At 45.2% G+C, this 22,723-nt stretch overlaps 1 protein-coding gene across 2 annotated transcripts in view; it reads left to right on the forward strand.

Moving 5' to 3' along the window:
- The window catches only part of TIMP2 (TIMP metallopeptidase inhibitor 2), a 29,374-nt gene extending 6,657 nt beyond the window's left edge, over positions 1–22,717 (forward strand). For both annotated transcript variants that reach the window (XM_028715275.2, XM_028715285.2), the window contains exons 2-5: positions 19,127–19,227; positions 20,607–20,715; positions 21,477–21,601; positions 21,743–22,717. In XM_028715275.2, the coding sequence (XP_028571108.1) occupies positions 19,127–19,227; positions 20,607–20,715; positions 21,477–21,601; positions 21,743–21,940 (533 nt within the window). In that variant the 3' untranslated portion in view covers positions 21,941–22,717. The remainder of the gene's footprint in view (positions 1–19,126; positions 19,228–20,606; positions 20,716–21,476; positions 21,602–21,742) is intronic.
- The last annotated feature ends 6 nt before the right edge of the window (positions 22,718–22,723 follow it).

The raw sequence follows: 22,723 nt of genomic DNA on the forward strand, positions 1-22,723 counted from the left end.
TGTAATTGGCAGAGAGAACATGAAAGTGTACCCACCTCACTTTCCAAACCAGGATTTTCCCATGTTAACAATCAATATTAACAACTTCTTGCTGCATTTCCCCTACCACGGACAAGTTGTTTTATCCCCATTCCCTGCACCAGAACTGTGATCCAAACAAAATGCCCCCAAAGTGCTTTTGGCATGGGAGAAAAGCTTTCATATGTGCCAGTGGCAGATTCCTTTCCCTGCCAAACGGCCACTTCAAGGGTGGTATTTTTGCTGGGATCGTGGAAGGGTAAGGAAATGGTTAATAAAATAAAATAAAAATGCCCTCACTGCAGTCTCAATCCCATGGCTGCTATTTAAAGTTTTTAAAAGAATCACATATTGCCAGGCTATGCATTTAGATGTAACATATAATTTGGCCCTACACAAAGAACTGGGGAGAAACAGAATATAGGATCTAGATGGGGAAAGGCAGAGCATAGGATTTGCAGAAAGACATGGTGTGAGGCAGAAAATTTTCCAGTGCTCAATTTTTCCATGCAAAAAAATCATTGCATAAGTTCATTAGTAACTATAAATATTGGGCATGCTTGACAGCTTTAAAGTTTTTTGTTCTTTTTACTAACCGCAACTCCTATCAGCCGTGGCCAGGGATCATGGGAGTTGTAGTCCAGCAACATCTGGAGGGCACCACATTGTCTTCCTTTGCTGTAGGACACCAGAATATTTTCCGTCACAAATTACCCTAATTCACCATTTCCTGGAAAACCCTCATCACTGCCAGAGAGGATGAAAGTGGACAGGAGAGGTTTTGACAAGTAGTTTTTGTAGGAAGAAATAAAATTGGTTGATAGAATCCTACCTTTCGAGAGTCCGAGAACATGGAAGGAGTATGCCGTGTCATTTAGGGGCTTGTTTCATTCACCTTGCCGTATGTGTTGGTCTGCTTCCTGTGAACTTCTGTGAGCACTATAGCTATGCAATGCTTGGAGATAATGTGGTGATTCTCAAATGTGTTTGGATTTTGGAGAGACAGAGTTGACATTTGCCGGGGGGGGGTGAGTAGGTAGGGCACATCTGTACTGTGTATAGGTGCTTTAATCTTCGCCAGCTGGGCAGGGCAATGCAAGCAAGAAATGCCACTGGAGAATTTGGTGTCTGGAAACCAGTGGACAGATTCCCCGTTTTAGAGAGGATGTCCTAGGTATGGGCTGTGCAACATATCTAATAAGGTGGGGGATCTCTGAACTGTAAACTGTTATATACTCTTATAATACTGGGAGTTGTCGTTTAGTGTGTGCGCACGATGAGAATTCTGCCTATACAATGCTGTCTTGAACACTGTAGCTACCCAGCTATCAAGAGCATGAGACTTATCCATGTAGAACCACTCTGCACTTTCTGCTTTTTTTGTAGGTGGAAAATAATAAACATCTTACCTTGTTTTGGAAGATTTCATAACCTGGAAGGGCTCCCACAAGATGTAGGAGTAGCTGCTGTAGCTAATTTGGTCTGTATTCAATTCTAGCTCTGTGGTTTCTAATCCTTCCAAAGCACCTGACTGATACCCTCCAGCCCCAGCTACTTAAGCTGCATATTTGGCACTCGTGGGCCATTAGACTACGAAAGCATAAGGTGCTCTCCAGAGCAGAAGCAGTAAGGGTATTTGGGCCTTCTCTATGGTTACTAGAAGGGATGTAAGTGGCACCACAAATGAAGTACAGAGATGGGCAATATACTGTGTAGCTCATAGGGAGTTTTCCTGGGAGCCTCTGTTTTGCTGAGCTCAGCCATGCAACTGAGACTAGCAGAGATGCTAACTGTATCTGTGAGAGCAAACTTAGCCTGCGTTGGGCATGGGAATGCTATAGCTGTGACTCATTTTTGAGAGGGACCACATCTTGCACTGCACAAGGACTGAAGGGATAGCAACATGAAGGAGCAGCCAAGAGACTCTGCTGATGCTGCTGTCATAGGATGAGAAGGGACTCAAGACTGCCTTTGGCCTTTGCATACTGGAAAGGAGGGGAATAAAAACCCCTCTTGCCTCTGTGCCATGTGGGAGAAGAAAGTCGGCAAAGTGCACTGTAAAAGGGAGCTGTGCTGGAGGCCAAATGGAAACAACTCCAGGGGCCATTCTCTCAAATATCTTGGGCTCAAATTGGCATTTTCCTTACAGCAGGCTTGCTTCTGCTCTTGGGGACTGGGGTTTGTTTTTTTAAGTGGGGGCATTTGTGAGTGCCTTCAGAATGCCACTGTTTTGTGGGAGAGATTCAAGTGCATACAGGAAATTTAGGTTTGCACAGTTAAAGTAGTTTACCTTAGCACAAAAAAAATCTACTTAAGAAAACAACATACTTTTTGCAGTTAGGAAAGTGGTGGGGGAATGTGCTAAGAAATGTGGAATGAACAAATGATTAACAGGAAGACATGTAAACACCACCACCCCACACACAAATCCAGAGGAATGCTCATTGTTGCATAACCTCCCCATAAAGAAATAGTAACAAATGCTTACTAAAGATGGGGCATAGTTAAATCACCATGTAAGCTTTGTAGACGCAAATTAGGATGAATGCTCAATAAACAGGCTGTCTGAAGAAGCCCTAAGTGTTGGACTTGGGAAGAATAAGTTGTGAGAAGTGAAGGGGTGTCAGTGTCAAGTTCTGTACCTGCATGCCCTGTTTTGCTCTTACCCCAATATCAGGTTTAAACAGGTACCATAATGTCTGTGTCATGGACATTTGGGGCTTTTTTTGTTTGCTTCTATCATGTTTTTAGCCTCATGCTACATTGAATGCGTTCTGTCTAGGACTGGACCATGCCAAAATTGTGTGCTGACTAATAAATCCACTTGCTGGGGCTTGTTCTTTCTGGGCAAATTCTTCCAAAGATTGGTGCCAGTCCAACAGCTTGTGACAAGAGTCTTGTGCTAAGCACACTGGAATGCTGGCCAAGGGCGAGGAGAACAATTCATTACTATGGACCAAAGAAAGTTGGAGACTTTTTCCAGGTCAAAGTGGAAAGAACAGATAGGTGACTCATAATCCGAAATCCATCAGAGTGCCTCCTCCCCGTTTTAAAGCTGGAGGCTATGTGTCTCATACTTGAATGTGTCACTTTATTCTGATATTTTACTCTGGGAATCTCTCCGGGACATCTGCCATGGAATCCATTTAAACCTCATTATTACTGTGTTTTGCATTGCCAGTGCTTCAGATCTGTAGATTATAGCTGGGGTCGCATTACTACTATGTGCTTTTTAGACTTCCTGTCTTCTGTTTACACATATCCTACAGTTTCTGAGAAGCTTTGCTGGCTTTTCCCATGTGGAAAGTTTTGCATTTTATTTTATTTTATAAAACTGGGTTTGTGACTGGCTTTGAATCTCATACTGTATACCTATTTTTAATTCACGTCCCTCTTCATTCAGAGTCTTTCACTCAGACATACATAGCAGAGATTCTTCTGGTTAAGAAGTTTCTCACAGTTCTCAAACACTCACTCAACCATTGGTAAATCTGGGGTGGATAGCAGAAGAATCTCACCTTACCTCATAATATGTGTTGTGGCTTGGTTTTCTTCAGCTTCTCTGGGTTTGCCTTGCTGTGTTTGTTTCTTGCCTTTATTATCCTCACTTCTTCTGTAGTGACTTGGTCTCCGCTTTGTATGCACTGAGTGTGGAATGTAGATTATCTCTGAGAAAAAGAAGTGGGGACTTGACCTTAGCCTACCCTGCATTGGAGTGAAAGGGCTCCACAAGTGCAGAATTAAGTTTCTTGCCCGCTGTTGCGTTTGTGGTAACATCTCTGAGGGCAAGTCAAGTTCCAGAACATCTCTGTCATTCCCCTCTACCCCAGAAAACATAGTTGTCAATGAACTCCCTCTTCATCCAAGAACACAGACCCTCCAAGTGTCCCTATTTTCCAGGAACATCCGTGATTTAGAAAAGCCACCCCAGTTTCTTATTTGATCCGGGAATGTCCCACTTTTCCTTATGATGTCCCTATTTTCTTTGGAGAAATCTTGGGGAGTATGGAGTTATCCACCCCCCAAGCTGTTTGAAGGTAATCCTGTATAGGGAAGTTTTTTTTAATGTTTAATGTTTTATTATGTTTTTATATACAGTGGTGCCCCGCAAGACGAATGCCTCGCAAGACGAAAAACCCGCTAGACGAAAGGGTTTTCCGTTTTTGAGTTGCTTCGCAAGATGATTTTCCCTATGGGCTTGCTTCGCAAGACGAAAACGCTAATAGCGCTAAGCTGCTAAGCCACTAATAGGGTTGCTTCGCAAGACGAAAAAACCGCTAGATGAAGAGACTCGCAGAACGGATTATTTTCGTCTTGCGAGGCACCACTGTATGTTGGAAGCTCCCCACAGTGGCTGGGGCAACCCAGTAAGATGTGTGGGGTATAAATAGTAAAATTATCATTATGGAATGGGATGTTCCTATTTTCATTGGAGAAATGTTGGAAGGTATGAGAACACCCCCCACTTGAAATTATGCCAGTCAAGGCATGCATGCTCAGAGGCCTCTCTCACTGTCTACCTGGTTTTACTCCCCTGAGGGCTGGAATGTGATTTTCAGAGCAGCAGAACCCACCTAAATGCAGGGTGCTAAAAGATAAGTTGACCTTTGCTGATGTTTGAATTGGGGCATCCAGCACATGGGAAACCTAGGCCTTTGCTTTGAGAGAACCAAACCAAGCCAGCTCTATGGCCATTACTCCAGTTTCTTGCAGATGTGGTAGGGTGAAACTACGTGGGACAATCTGCTTCTGTGCCTGCATTAGGTCCAGAAGCCACACTTGTAACTGTGTTGATGCTGATGTGGGATGACTTGTCCTGCATCAGAGTGTTTAAAGGGGAATGATGTGGCATGGGATGGCCTGGTTCCAATACTGCTCCAGAAACAGGTGCCACAAGCACTCATCTGCAGCACAGGTCCCTGGGATTTGTTTATATATCATATACTGTATCTGATATACAGGTGGCCTGTAAAGTTGTGGCAGTTCCACACCAGACATTTAAAGCCCATTCGATGGACGTTTAAAGCACATTACTTCCCCCAAAGAGTCCTGGGATCTGTAGTTTAAGGTTGAGTGTGTTTTAAATACATGCTTTAGATCTATCCTTGCGCTAGTAAAGAGTTTCCTTAGATGGTAGCAAGGTACTAACTAAACCATACCCCTCAACTGCCCCAATTAAATTGGGACATCCCATTTTGGGCGGCCATGCTCTGAAGAAAAAATGTGAGGGTTGTGTGACTTGCGTGGGAGCACATCCCAAAAGATGCAAGTCCCGCTTTTCCGTGGTGACATGTTGGAGAGTATGCTAAACCCTGGGACAGGATGCTCCAGGAAAAATGGATTAAGTGGGTTCTCCTTTTTTGGGGGGAGCAGTTCTCTCTCCCTTACAAATGCAAAAGTTATCTATGCAAATATTACCCTTGGCAATTTCTGCAGATATCAGGAACAGCGCAATACATTTTACTGCCCAAGGCAAAGGGCAAGATGACGCCTCCCTCATTCCATGCATAACAGTTGACCTGGTAGCTGAATCCTGTTTTAACAGTGGCGATGGGCCAAAGGCATCCACTTCACCCAAGAGATGTGAGCTTAAGGGGTACATGGAAGGACATGTAAGCTAGCACACAACTGTCTGCTTCCCATCTGTTAGCATTTCCATGTGAGGCTGGTGCCTTCCTTTGCCTAATGGTAGTGCCGGTGTTGGCAGATATACTTGGAAATGGAGGGAATTATCTAGTTGGATGATCTCAGTAGCACTTTTCTGCTTCAGAAGTTCTTCATCACACTTTCCCTTTCCCCATTTCTCAAAAGCATGCAGTGCACAACAGGGGTTATAAAGGAGGATTGTGCTTTACAATCTAAATTCCCATCTGGTAACCATAGAATCATAGAATTGTAGAATTGGAAGAGTCCCCGAGAGTCATGTAGTCCAACTTCCTGCAATGCAATAATTGGTCATTTGTATGACGCCTTCCCATAGTTAAAACATGCTCAAGGTGGCTTACATCAAAATACGATGAACAGAAATCAAAAGGAAGTGACAACCATGCTCAGTTAAGCTCATTGGTGCCATTCCTTGACCATCAGGCTTATGCTTGTTGTTGGGATTGCCCTGTACAGAAAAAATGGGAAAGGCTAGAGAAAGTATCACCATGCATTTGAAGTATGTGTATGTGCGCACTGTAGACATTAATCCTATCAGCACTGCATTTTTAAGGCAGATGTAGATAAAATCAAGAAGGGTTCGGATAACAAATGGTTTGAAATGTGTCTTGTTTTTAGAGCTTTGTGCTATTTTTAGATAAGTTCTTAGGTTAAATAAGTTGAGTATACTGAGTATCACTTGTGAATCTACAGATTCAAATTCCACGATGGTGCCCTTTGGCGTTTCCTAACTTCCGTTCTATGATGACCAAGAACTAATCTGTTGGGCTTCCTGGATGTAGACTGAGGAGCCTTCTGTTTTGCAGGCGAAGGGGCTAAGTGGTCTTTTCCATTCCATTTCCCCCAAAACTTGCAGTAACAGCCTCAATCTCTTACACTGTCACTTCACTATGTTGCTGAAAGGTTAGGGCCCCTCCAGACTGATGCATAGCTGTCAACGTTTCCCTTTTTTAAAGGGAAATTTCCTCATTCCGAATAGGATTCCTCGCAAGAAAAGGGAAAAGTTGACAGCTATGGACTGGTGTGTTTTTGTGTTTTGCAGGTGTATTCTATAACATGTCATTGGTGCAATAATAGTGCATTTGTGGTGGATTTATATACTGGACTGTCTACACATCATTCCACTTTTATTGGCTCTTCTGTGGTGCTTTCCCAGTGTTGCTGCTATTGCTCTCTGGAGGGGCACTCTTGTGCTATAGTGCAACAAAAGCAGGACAACCCATGCCCCCGCCCCACCTTGGAACATTACAGGATCTTAGCATGAAGCTTGCAGGAGCAAACAGTATTGAGAGTAGGATCACATATAACTGCTCCATGAGCACAAATAATCATGAATGCCTGGAAAAAAGTACATCTGGAGGGGCCCTTAGTATGTATTTGTAGATGCAGCCCTGTGTGCATTCCTGGTGTCATTTTACACATTCTGTGCATTTGCTCTGAAGGTGTGCAACCTCTGTCCTTCATGTGTTGTATGTGCTGTGTATGTGCTGTATTTGCATCTTCTGCTGGAATCGGTGCTAATCATAGTACAGTTTTTGCTCTTTTTGTGGTTGTGGGTTCACAGCTTTCGGCTGGCCTTGAGTGGGAGGGTGGGGTCTTGCCTGTGTTGTCATGCCAGGATTTGGAGACACTTAATGTGCCTCCATGGCCCAGTGTAACTATGGGATCATGCCCCCATCCTCTTTCCTCACCTCTGAGCTGGGGCTACAGGGACCAGAACCACACGCCGCGAGCCAGAGAGGGGCTTGCTAAGCAGCACGACATCTCACTGTGTTGCAGACCTTACCGCAACTGATCGTAAGCCAAATCCCCTTTGCCTTTCTCTGGAGACTAGAGAATTTCTCTGACTCACGTTGAGCCTTGGAAAGCAAGGACACTGCTTTGCAAGCCTCCCTGGTGTACAGCAAAAGGGAAATATTGGGGGATCTCGCAAGGAAAAGAAAAGAAAAAGAAGTAAAGTGCTGACTAGTGGTGAGCTGATGAGCATGCCTGGGGCCCAAGGGCAATAGCTACTATTCTGCAAAGCTGCACTGGTTTCTCTCTCTCTCTCTCTCTCTCTCTCTCTCTCTCTCTCTCTCTCTCTCTCTCTCTGTGTGTGTGTGTGTGTGTGTGTGTGTGTGCGCGCACACTGTGTGGTTATTAGTGCTCTCTCCTGTTGCTTCTCTCCAGTGCACTATGCTGTGAGTGATAAAAGTGATTATATTGCTGCACTCTTTGCTTGCTTTCTCTTTATCATATAGCCGTCTCTGCTGCAATCTCAGTGCAAAGTTGACAAGAGAATCTACCCACTTTTAAAAGAATAGGAAGGAGCCTGACTCTCACCTCACACTTGAACACACAATAAAGTAGTGCCCTAGAAGTAAAATTGCACAGAGCTAGGCCCAGCTTCCCAACTTGGTACCAGTCTTCGCAGAGCACAAACCACAAGCTTATAAGCAAAGAACAAACCTTGGTTACAGCTTGTGGGCTATTTAGAATGAGACAAACCTTGATCCGGGGTTTGGACATAAAGCTAAGCTGAACTATGGCTTAGCTCCTGGTAGTCTGGCAGCAACAGAAGCAGGGGAGGTGTTAGGAGGCACAGATTTATCACTGTTGCACCTGCACGTTTGCTCATTCATGTTAAGCCATACTTTGGCTTAGCATTATCTGCATGGTGCAGAAAACTGAGGAGAGTTTTTCACTTGATGCTGGGTCAGGAGATTATACTTCTGTGCCAATAAACTCTGAATTATCCATAAACTGTCATTTTCTGAACATGGAAGTGGGGACACCATCTTGTTTTTTGCCCCAGGTAGCAAAATGGGCCAGATCTGGGAGCAAAGGTTTGGAAGCCCCACCTTCAACTACTGGAAAACTTGTTTGTTCTTCAGGCTCTAAAATTTCAGCAGAGATTACTCACACTTTCAAATGTACCTTCACAGTCATAAGAAGAAGAAGAAGAAGAGTTTGGATTTGATATCCCGCCTTTCACTCCCCTTCAGGAGTCTCAAAGCGGCTAACAATCTCCTTTCCCTTCCTCCCCCACAACAAACACTCTGTGAGGTGAGTGGGGCTGAGAGACTTCAAAGAAATGTGACTGGCCCAAGGTCACCCAGCAGCTGCATGTGGAGGAGCGGAGACGCGAACCCGGTTACCCAGATTACATGACTACCGCTCTTAACCACTACACCACACTGGCTCTTGCCCATAAGGCCTAGGAACTTGTATGTGCCGACTTAAAAACAAAGTAGAAACTGAAATTCTCAGGAAACTGGATCCCATAACCTGGCTGTCTGTACTTTTTGTGCTCCTGTGGAATTGCCGTCTCAAACATATCTCTGTTTCACAAAGAGATAAACTTCTGGAAGCTGTTCTAAAAATGCATGCCAGTACAGCAGCAAATAAGTAGAGTAAAGGTTGATTTGGTGTACATTACTACGTCTTCTACACTTCAACAAAACCCTGGGCAGGGAGCCTCAGGCCCAAGGACCAAATTGAGCCTTTCAGGCCCCTGGGACTTTTCCAGGACCAGGACCCATCTCAAATCTTGCCCTTCACTGGCCCTTCTCTGCACCCTCCTCAAATAACTTTGCCTGTCTGGAATTGGTTCTTGAGGTACTATAATGCCTCTTGCTTGCATGTAGAAATCTCTTTTTTTGCATGGCAGAAATGATGTCTACTGTACAAAGCTTAGAGTCAATGTGTTGCTCCTCCCACTTTTGTATCTGGCTCCACCCACCATCTGGAAAGTTGCCCATGAGGAAATGTGTCCCTCTGTCCTGGCTGAAACAGGTCCCTGCTTTGTTGCATTGCTCTGGAGCTGTTAATACCTCCTTATTTCCCTTTTGAAGACCTGTCACTTACAGTGGACTCCAAGGATGAATCAGGCTTCCTATATTGCATTATCAAAACCATAGCTGCCAGCAAGGGAACAAACCAAATTCTCTGTGGTTTAGTTTAACTTCATTCCTACTTGAGTCTTGACCCAAGAAAAGCATCCATTCTGATGACGCCAGCAAAGACTTGTGTTCTCAAAGGCCAGGCTAGGGACTGCTGTGGGTTCATTGTGCTTAGAGAATTAAAACCAAAGGGAAGTCTGGGTTACAGTGATGCAACTAGCTCAGTTGCTGACATTTACTGAGAGAGAACAAAGACCCGGTGGAACTACCCAGTGTGCATGTGGCTTTGACTTGGATTGGATAAAACCAGAAGGCTTTCAGGGGAGGGCGTTTTGCACCCAATTTTAGGCAAGGTTTTGCAGTCTGCAATGAAATAAGTTATCTTCTGGTTAGCATGCCGAAAGATAACCTTGCTTGACCGTCCAGTCTAGGATACTAGTAGATGCTTTTAAATTTTGCTTTACTTTGTCACTTGCTCCATACCTTCTTTTTGCCCACTATCTTAGTAACATCTTCTTGAATTCATAACTGGAACAGTGTAACTGAGCATCTGAGATGAGGCGGCCGGCTTTTGGCACATGCCAGTCTCCACAGAGGTGGAATATCTTGCATATTCCCCTTGCTCTCTTAATGGGGCTAGGGGGCATTACTAGGGTTTCCCAGAGAAGAAAGGTGTCAGAGCAGCATGCGTGGAGCATGAGATGTTGAGCAAATGGAAGCTTGCTTGTGCTGGTTTAGGGAGCAGCAGGGTCTACCTGGGATCATTAGGTTCCTTGCCATCTATCCTTCCTGTTCCTTATTTCTGGAGATTCCTCTGTCTTCTCATCCGGAGCAGACTAGCTAGCTCCGTGAAAAAAACAGCATTTGGAAGGGCTACTAGTAATATGGGGGCGGGGAGGCTTTTTCCATTTAGCAAATGTGGGAGAGATGGCTCTGAGTGGCTGGAGAAGATTTTGAAGGTAGCACTTGAACAGCATTGATTTCTTCCCACACCCATCAAGGAACTGGGAGAAAGAGCGTCAGCTTTAGATATAAGTAGGTTGCTTGTCTGGAACGGCTCCCGATCTAGAAGCATTGGTGACTCTGGGATACTTGGGCTGCTTCTCTGTCTTATGTGCAAGATGTATCCCGTTCCCCTGCCCTCTTGGGTCACTTCCAGCCTTCAGTTCTACCATTGCATCTTGCTGAGCTGGATAATAGAACAAGCACACCCCTTTACCCTTTCCTCTGGTTTGAGGAGAGGCTTGATAGGTCAGCCCAAAAGTCATGTGTTTGACTGAAAGGCAGGAGGGAGATAATAGATTCCTCTAATGCATTGAATGTAGGCCTGCTTTTGAAGGCTATTTGGAAGCTCCAGTTAATGCAAAATGCAGTTGCTATGGTGCTAAATGGGACGCGGGTTGCGCTGTGGGTTAAACCACAGAGTTTAGGACTTGCTGATCAGAAGGTCGGCGGTTTGAATCCCCACGACGGGGTGAGCTCCCGTTGCTCAGTCCCAGCTCCTGCCAACCTAGCAGTTCGAAAGCACGTCAAAGTGCAAGTAGATAAATAGGTACTGCTCCGGCGGGAAGGTAAACGGTGTTCTCCAGAAGTGGCTTAGTCATACTGGCCACATGACCCGGAAGCTGTACACCGGCTCCCTTGGCCAATAAAGCAAGATGAGCGCCGCAACCCCATAGTCGGTCACGACTGGACCTAATGGTCAGGGGTCCCTTTCCCTTTACCTTTATGGTGCTAAATGGGACTGTGTTGGGGACGCAGACAGCAATGGGAGGCAGTGATGGCCACCGACTTGGATGGCTTTAAAGGTGGATTAGACATATTCGTGAGGATTAGGCTTATCAACAGCTTCTAGTCCTGATGGCTGAGTTCTTTCTCCATTGTCAGGCGGTATGGCTCTGAATGCCAGTCGCTGGGGATCACAGGTGAGCAGAGTGCTGTTTCTCTCATGTCCTGCTCGCAGGCTTCCCATGGGCATCTGGTTGGCCAGTAGGAGAACACGATGCTGGACTAGGTGGGCCATTGACCTGATTCAGCATGCTCTTCCTGCGTTTTTATGGCACATTTCATAAGATACTGCATTATACTGGGTAAGATTACTGGTACACCTAGCTCAGAGTTACCTACACTGACTGCAAGCGGCTCTGCAGGATTTCAGAGAGGGGTCTCTCCCAGCCATACCTGGAGATGTAGGGGATTGAAGCTGAGATCTTTTGGGTGCAAAGCAGATGCTCTGCCCCTGAGCTACAGCCCTTCCCCATCTTCCTGGTGCTTTGAACTAATCCGTTTCCAACCACAATTCAAAGTGCTGAGGCTTACCTTAAGTCAGGGCAGTCCAACTTTTCATACCAAGCGGGCCACAAAAGGACTTTGACACAGAACCCATGGGCCACACACTGCCCTTCGCTTTCCTGGGGGGGGGGGGAGTAAAGTCAAAATTTGACCCTAGAGCTCTCCCATCAGCCCTCATGCCTCCTTCCCAAAGCCCAGTGCCTCCTATAACTAGCTTTGGGAAGGCAACAAGAGGACGGTGCAGGTGGTGGGTAGATAATGGATAGTGATGTCAAGGGCCACCAAAAAGCCCTTGGCCCACATGTTGAACCGCCCTGCCTTAAGTCCTCCATGGCAGGGAACTTTGGTCATATTCCCTTGAACTTGGTCATATTCCCTTGAACGTGGTCATATTCCCTTGAACTTGGTCATATTCCCTTGAACTGTGGCCATTGCTGGGGCTGTCTATCAGCTGCCCTTGGGGTCTGAAGTGATGCCTTTATCAAATGCCTTTTGGTACCTACTTTTGATTACTTTTTTGGTACCAGACCAATACCTCTTTGTTTTCCTAGCTTTTTGACTCTTGTTATTGTTTATGCTGCTGGTTTGATTTTTGTTGTTGTTTTATCTCCTTTTTTAAATACGGTGTGTGTGTTTTTAATTGTTTTTGTGAACTACTCAGGAAATATTTATACAGAAGGGTGTCTTATAAATTCTTAAGTTAAATAAGATGAAAAATGGAGAATTGCGCTGCTAGAACCACAATCTATATTTGCTGAAATGGACATATTTGAAACTTCTACTAATAGCTTATTAAACAGCCTGCACCCATGACCTATGTTGTCAAAGGCACACCTTTCTCTTGCAGAGAGGAGTTCAGTGCTAAGTTGTTAAACCTCCCAGCTCTTTAAAGCACAAATCTCCATTTGCTTGTAGGGCTGCAAGGGGAAGAAAGCACATGGGATTCCTTTTTCCTTGATCTTCTCTTTGGGATTCATGAACATAAATACATACAAACAAACAAACACACACTCTTGATTCCTTTCCCCTGATCTCTGGCTTGGCTGAACTGCCGGGTGCTTGGCTTAGAAAGTGCAAAGCAGCAGTTCCCTTCTACAAAGCCACACTGTTCAGAACAAAAATCTTCCTTCTACGAGGTTGCATTTTTTGCCAGTGATTCAGCAGCACGTGAGTGGAAAAGCCTGGAGCCGTAACTATTAGCCAGGCCTAAAGACTCTCAGCTGCTGTCACACAATCGTCTGGGCCAGGCCAAAAGCATCCAAGCCCGGCCACAGCCAGTTTGCAGCAAAGGGAACTCAAAGCGGGCTCTGAAACTGAGCCTGATGATGGATGCACCATATGTGCAGTGATGGGAGAGAGCCTTGCACACAGAGATGTGTCCTCCCCTTTCCTGCGATGCTTGAAACTCCTAACTAGGATTAATGCTGAAGGAAACAGTGAAAATCATAGACCTGGAGCTGGCTTGCTTCGGCCCAGCATTTCACACTGAGAGCCTGCCACGTTTGCATGTCTCAATAAGCCAGACTTTCCAGCTTATTGTGGTTTCTTGTGAACAAGCGACTCCTTTCCTGGCTCAAGTGGCACAAACAAACCAGGAAACGTTGGCTTCCCATTACATCCAAACAAGGAATCATGGTTTATTGCTCCCTGACAAGTAGCTATAGCTAACCAGCCTTCTGCCATGGTTTGTTGTTGGCTTGCTGATTGTGGCTTGCTAGTTAGAAATTATCTAACTTCACAACTGCCTGCCCATTTAAGAGTTAACACGTGTCCAGTGCCATCTTCCCAGTGGTTTAGAGGCAAAGGCAAACAAGTACCATCCATCTTGCTCTTGACTACCTTTAACGTGCCTTCTTTTATTTTTCTGTTCTCTGAACGTAGCTGGTTGTTTCAATCATCAGCAGAGTTGAAAAAGACCCAGTGGGTAGTTGATTCCAGGGGTGGCCAATGGACTGCCCACAAGCTGCATCTGAACCACAAAGCGATTGCGGCTAGACTCCAAGGGCCTTACTAAATTTTATTCAGATTATGGTGTGTGTGGTTTTTTTTTAAAAAGTGTTCACAGTTTCTCTTGTGAGGTTGCACTTTAAAATTGTTTTCAGAAGCTGTGAGCAAGAAAAAGACTCCTCACCGGTTTGTGTTTTGCGTGCTACGCCCCTGCTGATAACCTAAACTGAGAGTATCCAGTTACTTACTGTGACTGAGCAAGCCACACCCTGCCCGGCATCTCATACCAAAATGTCCCCAACCCTTTATATTTTGCACAACACATTCTGAACAATGTCGGTTTCAGAAGCAGCTGGCTGCAATGCCTTCAGTTTCCTAAAGCTAATGCCTTCCTCTCTCCCTGCCTTTGTGTCCATCTTGTTTTCTCTCTGGAGTTGTGAAAGAGTGGGAACATGAAACCCAAACATGGGCTATCCATCTCTGGGCTGGATTACTGCAGGCAAGATAACTAGCTCAAGGGGATTTGACAAATTTCAGCACTTGCAAGCCTATGCTGCTTGTGTTGGGTCAGCTTTCCTGTGAAGCTTTTCTTTGGGAAAGGAGATAACAGATGAAGCGGCTCTTTATCCAGCAGAAAGTGAGGCCTATACATGGGGTGTGGGCCCTGGGTCACATGACCAAGCTGGACAGGGCTTTGAACAGGTGGAAGTCTCTACTTGCCCCACCTGACCTACAGAACACCCTTTTTTGGGGGGGGGGGATTTACACCAGTGTTAATTCTGCTGGCTGAAGTTCTGCTGGATAAGCCCTGGAAGAGCCAGAGCGAGGGGCTTACACTGGCGTGTCTCTAGCTCAGTCGGAGGTGGATGGGGACTCAGTGGTCGAGCACATGGTTTTTACACACAGGATCCCAAGTTCCCTGGAACCTCCAGTTAAATTATCTTGGGCAGTACAGTGGTACCTCAGGTTACAGACACTTCAGGTTACAGACTCCGCTAACCCAGAAATAGTACCTCAGGTTAAGAACTTTGCTTCAGCATGAGAACAGAAATCGTGCGGCAGTGGCAGCGGGAGGCCCCATTAGCTAAAGTGGTACCTCAGGTTAAGAACAGTTTCAGGTTAAGAACAGACCTCCAGAATGAATTAAGTTCTTAACCCGAGGTACCACTGTACTGCTGGAAACGACCCTGTTTCAGTTCTTGCAGAGCATCTCTGCCAGTGAGAGTAGACGGTATTTAGCATGGATGGCCCAACAGCCTGACTTGAGGATTGGAAACCTTTTGTAGAATATCTAAAGAGCTATTGTAAACATGTAAAAACGCAAGTAGGATATGAATGGAGAACAGCAGTAAAACATGTATCTGGAAGCAAGAGGAAAGGATAGGGTACAGAGTATTTATAATGTGCAGCAATATTAGAAAACATGGCGAAACCATGAAGGGGCAGAGGGGAGGTCAAATAATAAATGAATATTAATTGGAAAGTATGCATTGTGTATGAAGTTTGTAAACTTTTGAAACTTATAAATAATTAAAAACAACAACAACCACCAGCCTGACTCTCCATAAGGCAGCTTTATATGAGGAATCTTCCAGCCAGCAGGATGTTGAGTCAGGTTTGCGTATGAGGAAAAAACGACACGGTCTCTCTCAACACAGAGGAGCTGTGTCCAGTAAAAACAATGAAGAGTCCTGTGGCAAGACAAAGACTAACAAATGCATGCCTCTGATAAAGCACGATGTGGCTCCTGGAAGCTTTGTGCTGCAATAAATGTGCTGGCTTTTTTTGGTACCACAGGACCCTGCCTCCTTTTTTCTGCTGCCTGCTACAGACTAACATGGCTGCCCCTCTGGAATTCATACTCAATTACGCTGATTGGCAACATGTGTATGGCATTCCAGAGTATACTGATGGAATGTTGTTGCTCTACAAGATGTTCTGAGTAGGCCTGGGTGGTGTATCAATTTGATACGTGGCCCAGGAACAGTTTGATGGCCAGAGCGTGATGGCGCCTTCACCTGGTGGTATATTGCCAGTGGAGCAATATTACCGTCTCCACTGCCAGGCGCTGGTGGCATTCAGAGCAGAGATGGTTCCACCCCACTGCCTCTTGTTCAGCAGCTTGTTCCTCCCTATACTTTTCAACATCGTGATGTATTGTGATGTTGGGCTGGTGATACATCACAATGTTGAAAACCTGATATTGCATAGCCCTAGTTCTGAGGACCTGCTGGTGCCACTCAGGACTTCTGGAAACAGGGTTTCCTTCCCCCTGAGAGTTACAATCATTTCTGGTTCAATTTTCAGTCAGGGGTAGGACCGTGGCTCAGTGGTAGAGCAACTTCAGCGCATGCAGAAGGTCGCAGGTTCAATCCCAGGCAGGTAGGGGAAGGAGAGACCCCCGGTCTGAAACCCTGAAGAGCTGCTGCCGCTTAGTGTAGACAATACTGTGGTAGATGGACAATGACCTGGTTCAATATAAAGCAGCTTCCTATGTTCCTAATGTCTGAGCTTTTGGTGGTGGTGTTTTTTGTTTTTTTGTTTTTTTTAAAAGTAAGTTTCTAGCCCTTATAATTGCAGAGAGAATAACGAAAGTGGGAGGACTGGGTTGCACAGTCTAGACCAAGTCATGCAACAACTGATCAGGAGAACATCCAAGGTATTAAAGGGCCTATAGGCTGCTTTGCCTGCTTGCTTCCAGTCTCCTCTGTGGCACAGAAGCAAGGAAAAAAGTTTTAATTACCAAGCAACCCGGTTACTAAAAGATATACAGCATATGCATTGTATTGGGGTGCCTGCTGCCCCCTGTGGGTTGGTTTGCTTATGTTTTCTCTGTGTGCACTTAGGTGTGGCATGCGCATTTAGTTTCTGCTACCTGCTAGTGGTGCAGTTGTCTTATTTATAAAAAAATATTTCTTTACAGCTGTATCATAAAAAAATATATCACACTGGTTTGCAGCAATATAAAAACAAAACAAAAACCAAACAATAAAATCACAAGAAGTTAAAAACAAGTGAAAAGCAAAAAGAAATTACCATAAAAGCAAACACCACTAGACCATTGTGGGGAGTGTATTCTTCAGTGTGTGGTGGTTCTGTTGCAGGCTAAAGTGTGTCAGATCATGCCTTCAGGCAAGGATTTGGTTTGACCTTTAATCATCATTTTTGTTTTCCCCGGTGATGTATTAAAGTATAAGTTTATAGTGCTTGCTTGCTTGGGGCGTAAAGTTTTGTACCAGTGTCTTTAATGAACAAATAGTGGTGGGTGGGAGAGAAGTAATGTGACCCAGAGGTCTATCATTGAGGTACATTATCCTTCCTCAAACCAGTGCCTTCCAGACATTTTGCACTGCAGCTTCCAGCACCCCTGACCAGTCGCCACACTGTCTGTGGGTGGGTAGGGGTTGGAGCCCAACAATATCCAGATGGCACCAGGTTGGGTGAAAGTACAGGTAGATTGGCTGGTCTGGACCCAGCTTAGGAATTTCGATACTGTATTATTTTATATGTTGAGAGCATGCAGACTTATGAAAAAAAATATTGCCCTTCTTAATTCGAATCGCTTTTTCTTTAGCATCAGCACAACAATAAATGTTTTCATCAACTCAGGTGTGGGGCATCTTCTTGCCTCAGGTGCACATTTTGTGCAAGAATTCAAAACATTAGAGCAGGATTCACCTAATGAGTCCCGCCAGGAGAAGACCTGTGTGAGGATTCCACTTTTACAATGGGATCCCCCCAAACTGACTCTGAGGGCATCAGGAAAAACCCCCAAATCAGCATGCAGCAGCTCGAGAAGGGGGTATCATTCCATCTAGCAAGCTGAAATATTTGTGCTGACAGAACGTTGGCCTTAGCACAATCTTGAATTCCTCCCTTAGTATTTCTCCAACTTTAAACTTTTTTGGGGCATTGTGCCTGGCACCATTGTGCACAATGTTGCCAAAAAACAGTCAGTTACCACAAACAGTCTGCTCTCTGTGAATGAACAACTGTCCAGCGTAATATGTTACCCCAGACATGAATGAATCTTTCTACATGCCAAAGCCATGTTGATCATGGGTGTATGTTTTACCTCCAATACCATTTCTCCTTGTGGACCTCCCTGGACATATTTGAACAGTTTTGGTTGATACAAAGTGAATGTTAGGGTTCATTCAAACCAGTTCATTTATCTATGGTAACAAATTGATTACCATCTTGCTTTTGCAGGATATTTGCAAAATTGCTTTTGTCACCAGCTTTTTATCCAGGACACAAGGTCCTACCCCTGCATCTCTTCGGCTAATAAATCACTCAGCATCTTGCACACAGATCGCCTTTGCCCCATACCACATTCCTCAGCTGTGCCTTTTGCAAATAAAAATAAGCTTATTAACTTTCACTTTAAATGCTTTTACTTAAAATGCTTGTTGAAATTGAAAGATCTTGGGCCAAGTGCTTGAAGTTCAACAGGGTGGGGTTGGGCACTGTTTCAGTGCTAAGAATTTCATCCTCCCATTATCTCTCTCAATAAGGCTGCGTATACACTATATATTTAAAGCTCATGGCTTCCCCCTAAAGATCTCTGGGAATGGTAGTTTACTCTTCAAAGAGCTGCAATTCCCAGTAACCCTTCACAAACCACAGCTCCCAGGGTTCTTTGGGGGAAATAACGTGCTTCCGTTGTGCTTTAAATGTATGATGTGTACAAAGCCTAAGACTCTGCATGTGTGGGTTTCAAGCTGAGTGGGCTTCAGTGACAGGGGGACAGGAAGGCAGGGCAGGGAGGATTCTGATTCCTGGCTTCTCTGCCAAGGAGGGTAACAATGTGGTTAAGGCTTTTATTTCATTTGGCGTTTTTGTAAATCCGGCAACTTTTGGAAATTGGGCTTTCACTTCAGATTCCTTCCACCTAGGTGAGGTTCTGAATTTCAGTGGCAAATACATTCAACAAGAGAAGGCTATTAGTCTCCACACTTGATAACAACCAATATCCCTACAGGAACATGTTTCAGTTGCAATTTCAGTCTCCCCTGTCTTGGAGACCGGTTGCAGATCTGTGGCCTTTTGCTCTGAAATAAATACAACAAGGAGGCATTTCCAGCCTCTTCCTATAATCAAAGAACCGCAGAGGGTAATCAGGGGAGGGCAGTATATTGTTTGCAGCAAAGATGTCCCTAGGGATTAACAGCTTCAGGCTTTGCCTGCTGAGGCTGCTGAGTGTGGCAAAGGGTGGCGAGTGAGATTCTCTGTTGCTAGGATTCTAGTAAGCCTTGGAAGGCCTGGACCCAGCACTGGTGTTGCATCTGTCTCCTAATTTCCTCTGTGTCTTTATGTTTCAGTGATCAGAGCAAAGGCTGTCTCTGAAAAAGAGGTGGACTCCGGTAATGACATCTATGGAAACCCCATCAAACGCATCCAGTATGAAATCAAGCAGATAAAGGTAATGAACAGTATATCGGAATCCTAATTGTACGGACCTTAACTTAAAAGAAATGATGTATTTATATATCTAAGTCTACACACACACACACACACACACACATATGCAAGTAACTTCCAAACCCATTGACTTGCTGCCGTTCTAGCTAGGATAATGCAGCTGTTTTGCTAAACGATTAAATGGTGCCAGAAAAGGCTTTGGAAGCTTATAGTTACTACAATCCTCCAAAGTAGTTCTGTATATCTTAAGACGTTTTTATGATGGTGTCTTTCCAACACTGGGTTCTCAAGTGCCTCACTCTGGCCCAACAGAACTGACTGAGGAAAAGTGGGGGGGGACCCCAATAGTTCAGGCTATTTTATGGGTTATAAACACCCCATAGTTTGTTATGAGTGCTGGGAATTGTAGCTCTGTGAGAAGAAGACTACAGTTCCCAGGATTTGTTCGGTGGAGTGGGGGAATGTGCTTTAGATGTATGGTGTGTATGCAGCCTTATGCTTAAGGACACCATAAGCATGGGATCTAAACCTCCTTCCTGTCCCTAGTGAGGGGTGGGTTAGAAATCATATTAAAGTGAATGATGAGGGACAAGGTACATCAGAGGGAGATACCAAGTACTTGAGAGGGCAGGAACCATGACAGGTTGCTTGTAGAGGAAAAACAGCTCCAATAGTGTCCCCACCCCCTGGCCACTTCCTATATTTCTGCATATATTTCTGTGGGAAAATCAGAGGCAATGCCATTGGAAATAGGCCTGTTCGGAGCTGAGTAGAAGGGGAAATGGCTCAAAGAGTCTCCAGAGCAAATGCACACCACCACTTTAAGCCCTAGAGAATGCTGGGATACTTGGACATCCTGGGCCAAGCTCTTCCCCCTGCTTCCTGCTTACCTTTGAGCAATGTGTGTTGCCAGCTTCTGAGTTCCTCTAATACAGCTGTGCATTCTTCTGTTCTTTCAGGGCAAGCATTTTGCTGGAGGGAGAAGAGTGGTGGAGCAAAGCAAACATTTTGTAGTTTCTTTTATGAATGTCACCGCACTTTTATTGATTTTGCATATATGAATAATAATAATAACAAACAACAGAATCCCTTCCACCCTCCCTCCCACTCCCTGGGGAAGAATATACCTATAACAATTTTCATACCAACGTGGGATTCTATGCCATGAACAATAGGTGGTCTGAAGCCATGACTGTACTTGTTTTTGAACTTGTACATCTCCCTGAGAGTCTTGTTACTGAAGGGTGTCAAAATAAATAATTCAATAGGTCCATGTGTAGTTTCTCCTGCTTGGGAGTGCCTTGTATGCTCCTTTACATCAAAGCTGGCCTTGCTGTATGTATTCTGCCCATAGCTTCACCCAACTTCTTCCCCTTCCAGATGTTTAAAGGGCCCGACCAGGACATTGAATTCATCTACACGGCTCCTTCTTCGGCTGTCTGTGGAGTGACGCTGGATGTTACTGGCAAGAAAGAGTATCTCATTGCAGGTAAGGAGTATCTCTTGAGGCAAGGAAAAGGAGGACTGTAATGGTTTTTAAAAATACTTTATACATGCCATTTGGAGCTGGAGGAAAGTTAAATAGGGATTGAATGGGATATCATGGTGTTAGGTGGGATGTTCAAATCCTTGCTCTGGTTAGGAAGTTCAATGGGCAAGGACTTGAGCAAGTCACAGTTGCTCAGCCTAAACTACTTCACAGGGGACTTGGTTGTAAAGCTAAAACACAGCTCTCTGGAGGAAGGGGACAAATATGAAATCAGCAGAGCTTCCTTGGGATGTAACCAGACTGTGCCCTGTTCTGGCTACTAGTCATGAGGACTAAATGCACTCCTAACTACAAATGCAATCTGCCCTCCATTGTGCAAGAAGGGTTTGTGGCATATTGCAAACTGCGCTATACAGTAGTCAGTATTATGCAGCTGAGACTGCTTTCCCTTTAAATGATCTTGGTGTAGAGCTTTGCACAGCGCCACCTCCTGGTGTTCCCTTGAAAGGGTATCTGTTCTTGTCTGGACATGAGCAAAGCAGACCCATTGGTCTAACTCAGCACGCCAGTTCTTCTGTTGTGATAGGAACGTGCTTTGTATGAAATCACACACACACTCCTTCCCCCCACCCCACGTACACTTGTTTGTGTTTGTCCAAGATAAGACACTTGATAGGGCGATGTGCTTGATGAGGGGTGCGTGTGTGCGTGCACAACCATAGGACAACCATGCCCCAACTAAAACCATTTTGCTCTGCCAGGGAAATCTGAAGGCAACGGCAAGATGCACATCACGCTGTGTGACTTCATCATTCCTTGGGACTCCCTCAGTGCTACCCAGAAGAAGAGTCTAAACCAGCGGTACCAAATGGGCTGTGAGTGCAAGGTAATAAACCAAATAATGAGACCATTTCAGCTTGTTGACTTCCTGCTAATCTGTATGCGTGAGCCTCCTCAGGAGAAGCGTTTTGCTTTAGTTGCAGTGATGGCAAATCGCGCAAGCCAATTGTGTCTTTTATCTCTGCAGATCTCCCGATGCCCTTCCATCCCCTGCTATGTCTCTGCTCAGGACGAGTGCCTGTGGACTGACTGGGTGACAGAGAAGAACATCAACGGGCGGCAGGCAAAGCACTTTGCCTGCATTAAGCGGAGCGATGGTTCATGTGCGTGGTACCGTGGAGTGGCCCCACCCAAGAAAGAGTTTCTTGACATTGAGGACCCTTGAGTCCCCAAAGCCATGGCAGTCCAGTAGCCAATAGCAACAAAGCCGGCAAGATATTAGACTGGTCCACCTTTGACATCACTTCCTGGAAACAGCATGAAAATAAGGTCTCCTGGGCGGGCACAACAGTGGTGGAGGGAGGGGCTAAGGAAGGGGATGTCTAGGCCACTCATATATTGCTCAGTCTGTTTCTTCTCCTGTGTTAAGCACCAAGGGGTGGTTTCTTACCTTTGGGATTACGTATGCCAATATGCCAAGGCACAGTGGAGGGAACCAGAGTGTACAATATGAGTGGCCAAAAGGTGTTGCCTCTGATTCTGTGTAGCAGGCCTACCAGGTTCTTATTGCCTTGAGAGGGTGCATCCCTTGTTGAGGGGATATCTCCTGCTCCCTCTGTTCCCCCACCCCCACTGGCTTCTGCCTGGGTAAAAACCCACCTTTTCTTCCATACGCATCACGAAATTAAATCCCTCCATACTCAGTGCTTTGAAGTCGCTCCTTTCTCCTTGCCACGTTTGTACACGTATGGTACAAGTACGTCCCATAAAAACAGCAGTAACACCACACACACGTACAGACAAAAAGGAAAATGGTGGCTTTGTCACAAGTCACAATATCCTCTTCCGCAGGTAAAGCAGCCTGTCAAGAACAAGCCACCAGGAGGCAGAGGGACAATCTCTGCTTTCAGAGGCAATTGTTTTTGGGGCTAATGGAAGGCGGTGTCACAAAATCATTTAAATGGATAATAAGACCTGCCTATGTGTGCATAAGAGATGCGTGCAGATT

Source organism: Podarcis muralis, chromosome 2 (assembly GCF_964188315.1).
Source record: "Podarcis muralis chromosome 2, rPodMur119.hap1.1, whole genome shotgun sequence".
Taxonomy (NCBI): Eukaryota; Metazoa; Chordata; class Lepidosauria; order Squamata; family Lacertidae; genus Podarcis; species Podarcis muralis.